Genomic DNA, 6,087 nt, shown 5'->3' with positions numbered 1-6,087 from the left:
GACAGTCTGATAAAAAATTACAGGCAAGGGAGAGGGAGGGAAATGTGCGTAGTCTGCAGTGTTAACTCTAAACTTTTGCTTATCGGTTAATCAACTGCACTATTACATCCCTAGCCAGGATGAGAGTGAGACGGATAGAGATGCTTTGATCAAACCAATACGCACAAGGTAAATGGCAGTAACAAAACACAACACAAGGGCAATATGTAACTTGTTGATATCAGTGTATAAAGAGATGTCTCAGGGCGGGGGGGGTCTTTGTCTGGTCAATGGAGGAAATGGCTGGTCCTCTGTAACAGGTGTACCTGCATAAATAGTCCTGTTGTGTCTACAGGATACTAGGACTCGGCTTTGTCAACAATAAACTTGGCCAGGAGCCTTTGCTACAAAACTGAGTCTGTGATCTTCTTGAGGCAGTTTGACTGAGGTCTGCTGTGTTCGTTATCTGTGCAGAACTGGGACAGCATACAACAACCAACACTCAAATTTCATTTTTTTCAAGTAAGGACAGGTCTACTCTTACAACACTGCAGCACTTCAGGTGAAGAAGCTATCTATGTCTACGGGAAAGTGTTTCGTGTCAGCATAGGTACAAAAACTACAAGAGGCAGAAGCATGTCAACGGGAGAATTCTCCCATCAGCTTTGAGCTATCTCCACCAGGGATTACACTACTGCAGCAGTTTTGCTCAAGGGTGTTAATTTTCCACATTCCCAAATAATCTAATTATACTAACCTAACTTCCTAACATAGACCTGGCCTAAATTGCTAGCAAAAATGTTCAGAGCCACAGCAAGGAACCTGAAAACATGTGATTCAGGCATTGCTTCATCAATCTACAGAGTCTGAGACAACAGCTCAGAGAAATGGGAACTGCACTACTATTGTCAGCAGGGTGCTGAACTCAGACAATACTTCTTTATTGTGGCAGGGTCGGTCCCACTCCTGGATTCCAGGCCCCTGTTCTGCCCCCTAACCAGCAGTTTAGGGGCCGCGGTACATGTTCCACTTGCCTTTTCTCCGTATGTGGCCTTCTGTCCCTTGGCAAAACAAAGGGGTGTTGAGGCCAATGCCCCCAACCAGGCAGGGCTGAGTAAGCAGTCCTCCTCAGCCACCGGCTGAAGTTTCTGGCCACCTGGGGGGAAGGGAGCCTCTAAACACTCCCTGTCGGAGCCCCTCCTTCAGCTCCCCCTGCAGCCTTTAGCAGTGCTGCTGTTGTTCTGCTCAGCTCCTCTGATTCTCCTTATTAGTTGTTCGTTCCTCTCCACCTCCATTCTCCAAACTCCTTCCCCACAAGGAAGGTTTTCAAAGAGGCCCCATGCCAGCCTGAAGTCACTCCACCTGGCCCTTTGTTGATTTATAGCAGCCCTGTCTCAGCTGCCTCTGATTAGCTAGGGCCCTTGCTGTTTTTTTCAGAGCTGCGTCTATCCCCTTCCATCAAGCCCTTCAATCTGCCCTGTCACATTATATTTAAATACTGAGAGCAATAGCGACTTTGCTTCTATCACAAAGAATGTGAGGATCAAGAGAGAGAAGCACATTACCACGATTACATGTGAGCTATTCTGAGAGATGTATTTTGGTGGTATTTGAGAGAAGTATCATCATTCCCGCTACATAGGGCAATCAAACATTCCAATAATATTGGGATCATTTCAAGACTAGGAGCTGTCTTACGTGTGTGATTGGACTCCTCCACCCAACCCCCAAAAGTGTCCCAATATTTCCACACTTGCTATCTAGTCACCCTATCCCATAATATAACCTGAGAAACAAGAAGAACATATGAACAGCCATACTGGGTCAGAATGAAAGGTCCATCTCGCCCAGTAGCCTGTCTGTAGACAGTGGCCAATACAAGATGCCCCAAAGGGAGGGAACACAACAGGTAATCCTCACATGATCCCTCTCCTGTCACCCATTTACGGACAAACAGAGGCTAGGGACACCATTCCTACCTATCCTAGCTAACAGCCATTGATGGAACTACACACCATTAATCTATCTAGCTCTTTTTTAACCCTGTTCAAGTCCCAGTCTTCACCACATCCTCTGGCAAGGAGTTTCAGAGGTTGACGGTGCACTGAGTGAAGAAACATTTCCTTTTGTTTGTTTTAAACTTACTGCCTATTAATTTCATTTGGTGACTCCCAGTTCTTATATTGTGGGAATAAGTAAATAACTTTTCCTTATTCACTTTTTCCACACCACTCATGATTTTATAGACCTCTATCATATACCCCCTTTGTCTCCCCTTTTCTAAGGCAAAAAGCCCAAGTCTTTTTAATCTCTTTTCATAGTCCACAGAGTAAGGCTGAAGCTCTGGTCCAAAAGAGATCCTGTCTCAGGGCACTCATCAGCTAGCCCCCAAGCCTAGTGAGCTGGTCTGCTCAATGATGGGTTTGGAGGGCCAGGTAGATTCTTCCCTACCTAGAGGCTGTCTCCAGCAGAGAAAGGAGTAGCAGTCTGCTCATTTGGACAGGCATCACCGCATCAGTTATACTCAGTTCACATTTTCAAGTTTTTCTTAACAACCACAAGGGTTAGACAACAGTTTTCATTTCAAAATGAAATACATCAAAATCTCAGGATTGACCAGAAGCCTTAGAGATGCATCTATTGCGCTTTGCCTTAATCCAGTCCTAAGGTTGTATTTCATCCATATTTAAAGAGAGAGTCAGGTCAAGAAGCCCGGCAGAGTACATGTGATTGTACCGTATTTTGACCATCCACACAATATGCTTTGAGCTGTATTTCAAGAGGGTAGAACTTGCCTTGTAGCTGCAGCTCGGGGGAATGCCACCACTTTATTTCCAGTTGAGCTGTGGGGATACACTAGCCTGCCTTTTCACAAAGTGGTTGGAGTGGGCAAGAGATCAGCTCAATGATTTAGTGTGCCAATTTCTTGCTTATCTTTTTACCCCTCTTGTCCATTTCCTCCATGACCACTGGAACTAGCTTGTTGCTAGTGATCTCAATGCAATTCTGCAATTTTAGCTCGCAGGCTAATCAATATGGGGGCAAGATTCCCTCCTATTAAAAATCTTTTTTCCCCAAAGTTCATCTTTTGCTCCATGACAACAGATCTGGGAAAGTTAGGGAGGAGTTCCACACCATTTTCTTACTTTGGCAAATGTGGCAGGATAATTGCACTGGAGCTACAATTTAGGCCACCTATCAATATTTAGCCTATGTAGCAGAGGAGGTTGGTTCTTTTACCTTAACTACAGCAGAACCTCCATCACATAATTCACGCGTACACCTAACACCAGCTCCAACTCTCAAAGTTTGAACAGACACTAGATCCAGGTCTCCTGTGATAGAGCCACTGTAATTCATGAACTATACCTACAGAAAAAAAATACAAAACAACAAATGATCCTGCAGCACCTTAGAGACTAACAAAAACTATAGATGTATCATGAGCTTTTGTGATCACAATCCACTTCTTCAGATCACTGGAATGAGGATTTTCATCTGAAGTGGGTTGTGCCCATGAAAGCTCATTATATCATCTACATTTTGTGTTAGTCTCGAAGGTGCTGCAGGACCATTCATTGTTTGAGGTTTTTTCAGTTAGGATAGTCTGCACAGCAGGGATAAAGCCAAAATACACTGCGCAATTTCAGCTAGGTCAATTGCGTAGCTTAAATTGAAATAGCTTATTTCAGCTCTTGGCACCACCTACACAGCAGGAAATCCGAGGTAGATCATTCTTCGTCCGACTTCACTTACTCCTCATAAAATAAGAGTTACAGGAGTCAGAGTAAGAAGTCCTCCAGCTTGCTGTTATTTCAACATTATGTCAAAATAGTCTGAATCTACACTACAAGCAGTTATGTTATTTCAGAATAACATCAGTCATTCTGAAATAACACTTCTGTGTAGACATACCCTTACAGACTAACACAGTTACCCCTCAGACTTTTATAGCTACGGAGTATTTACCTATCTACTCTGAAAAGTTAGACTATATTTTTAATGCATCCTGTTCATTTTATTTGCTTTCAATTAGCTGATTAATTAGCAAAATATCCTAGCTAGCTGTGTGAATTACAGGAGAACAGCTCACCTTGATTTGCTCACAAGAAGTGACTGCCTAAGAAAAACTCCAAACCCTTATGAAAGTAGCCATAACCACCCATTCAGAACATTCCTCCCACACCCCCCGGCGCCCCATTAGAAAAGCAGCATAACAGAACACAAGTGATGTTAACTACATCAGGTGCAAGAGGAAGATGTTCCACTGCCAAAGTATAAGGCAGTCATATCATCCCCTAGCCCCTGCTGTGCTGAATAAAACACACACTCATCCTCACCTTTATGATCCTTTAAGCTCCTGGTCTCAAGTGCTCCTGTGGAGCCAGTTTCAGATTCCACATCCTCCACTGAGGGTCTCTCAGAGACGTCTGATCTTGTGGTCTCATCCAGCTCCTGACTAGCCCTCTCCCCTGAGAATGATGCTTCCAACAGCTGGGATGGCTCAGCTGTGTCCTGCATGTGGTCGGACAGGTCTGCCAATATGGAGTAGCCGTGCATGGTGGCCTCCATAGATGCGGCATAGCCAAGAGAAAGTGCCATTTCATCTTGGGCAATTGGTACCTGAAGGAGATATAGAAGTCAAACAGGAAGAAGCTAGGAGTTAAAGTTCACAAATAACCTTTGTTTCCATTGTATCATCTCCTCCTCCTCTCCCTGGAAAGAAAAAAAAAATGTGCTCAAGCCTTTCCATCACCAAGAGGAAAATGAGCTTCTGGGGGAAGGATAGAGGGGAGAGGAGAAGCTACAAAATTATATTTCAGATCATGAAACTGCCCCATGAGAGGAACATCAGATGGGACTTTGAAGCTCAGGATGGATGGGCTTTCCACACATTTTTACACATTACAAAACCCAATATTTTAATGCTTAAGCCTACAAGATTTGTTTCCTGAGAGGAGCCAATGCCCCAGTATAATGCTAGGAAAGTGCATGTTTTTATAGTTGCCATTATTTGATGAGACACACTGGACATGTGTGGATCTCAGAGCATAGCATGGTTCTCCTACTCCTCTGTTCTTCCGTTAAAGATATCTAGCAAAATCCCATTCCCCTTTACTAAGTCCCCCATGTTTCAACTAGACATTACATCATCTTCACTCACTTTCTACCCTGCTTCTGTGACCTGTTTAACCTCCAAGGAAAGTTGCATTTCAGTTGTGGGAATGTGCTTTGAGATCCTTTGTGAGGCAACGCTATATGAATGCAAGCTATTATTCAGCACAAATAGATTATTTTGCACATGAGGTCGCCTGCCAGACAAAAATATCATGACACCCATAGTCCTGTTAACAATCACCAATGCAAAAGTTTGGAGGAGAGTTCCCAGATCCCAGTTACCTTGGAAACTCCTGAGATGATAAGTGTGCTGCGTTTTGTAGGGGTCTTCTTGGCAGGTTTGTTATTCATTTCAGTCAACTGCCTGATTGCGGTCTCAGCCACAGGATCCAAGCCATTGGACATGTGACTGTCCCCTGTAGACAAAAGAGGACACAGCCCACAGATATGACTCCAGTGTTCCTGAGCAGACAATCCATCTCCAGACTGTGATGCTTCTGGGATGTGAACTGAAGAGAGTTGGCAGTTTTTTAAAGGGACATTACTAAGGGCCCAAAAGCAAATGATTCCACTGCGTAGGAAAGATAGAAAGTATGGCAGGAGATCACTTTGAATCAACCAGGAGATATTATATGATCTAAAAATCAAAAAGGAGTCTCATAAAAAGTAGAACTAGGTCAAATTAAAAAGAATGAATATAGGCAAACAATACAGGTATGCAGGGGCAAGATTAGAAAGGCAAAAAGACACAAAATAAGCTAATTTCTAGCTAGAGATATAAAGGGGAACAGGATGACATTCTACAAGAATATTAGAAGCAAGTGGAAGACCAAGGACAGGTTAGGCCTATTGCTCAGTGAAGAGGGAGACACAATAACAAGAAACTTGGACATGGCATGGGGCCTTAATGACTTCCTTGTTTCGGTTTTCGTCAAGAAGATGGATGACAATAGGATGCCTAACATAGTGAATGCTAGTGGAAATTGGATA

General features: G+C 43.5%; 1 protein-coding gene across 3 annotated transcripts in view; it reads right to left on the bottom strand.

Moving 5' to 3' along the window:
- The window catches only part of C2CD2L (C2CD2 like), a 47,760-nt gene that overhangs the window by 7,212 nt on the left and 34,461 nt on the right, over positions 1 to 6,087 (bottom strand). For all 3 annotated transcript variants that reach the window (XM_006119718.5, XM_006119719.5, XM_089773392.1), the window contains exons 12-13: positions 5,380 to 5,513; positions 4,320 to 4,602 (exon numbers count right to left, since the gene is read on the bottom strand). In XM_006119718.5, coding sequence (XP_006119780.2) covers positions 4,320 to 4,602; positions 5,380 to 5,513 — 417 coding nt within the window. The remainder of the gene's footprint in view (positions 1 to 4,319; positions 4,603 to 5,379; positions 5,514 to 6,087) is intronic.

This window comes from Pelodiscus sinensis, chromosome 25 (genome assembly GCF_052426305.1).
Source record: "Pelodiscus sinensis isolate ZL-2025 chromosome 25, ASM5242630v1, whole genome shotgun sequence".
NCBI classification, from domain to species: Eukaryota; Metazoa; Chordata; order Testudines; family Trionychidae; genus Pelodiscus; species Pelodiscus sinensis.
This window is presented reverse-complemented; position numbering and strand designations above follow the sequence as displayed.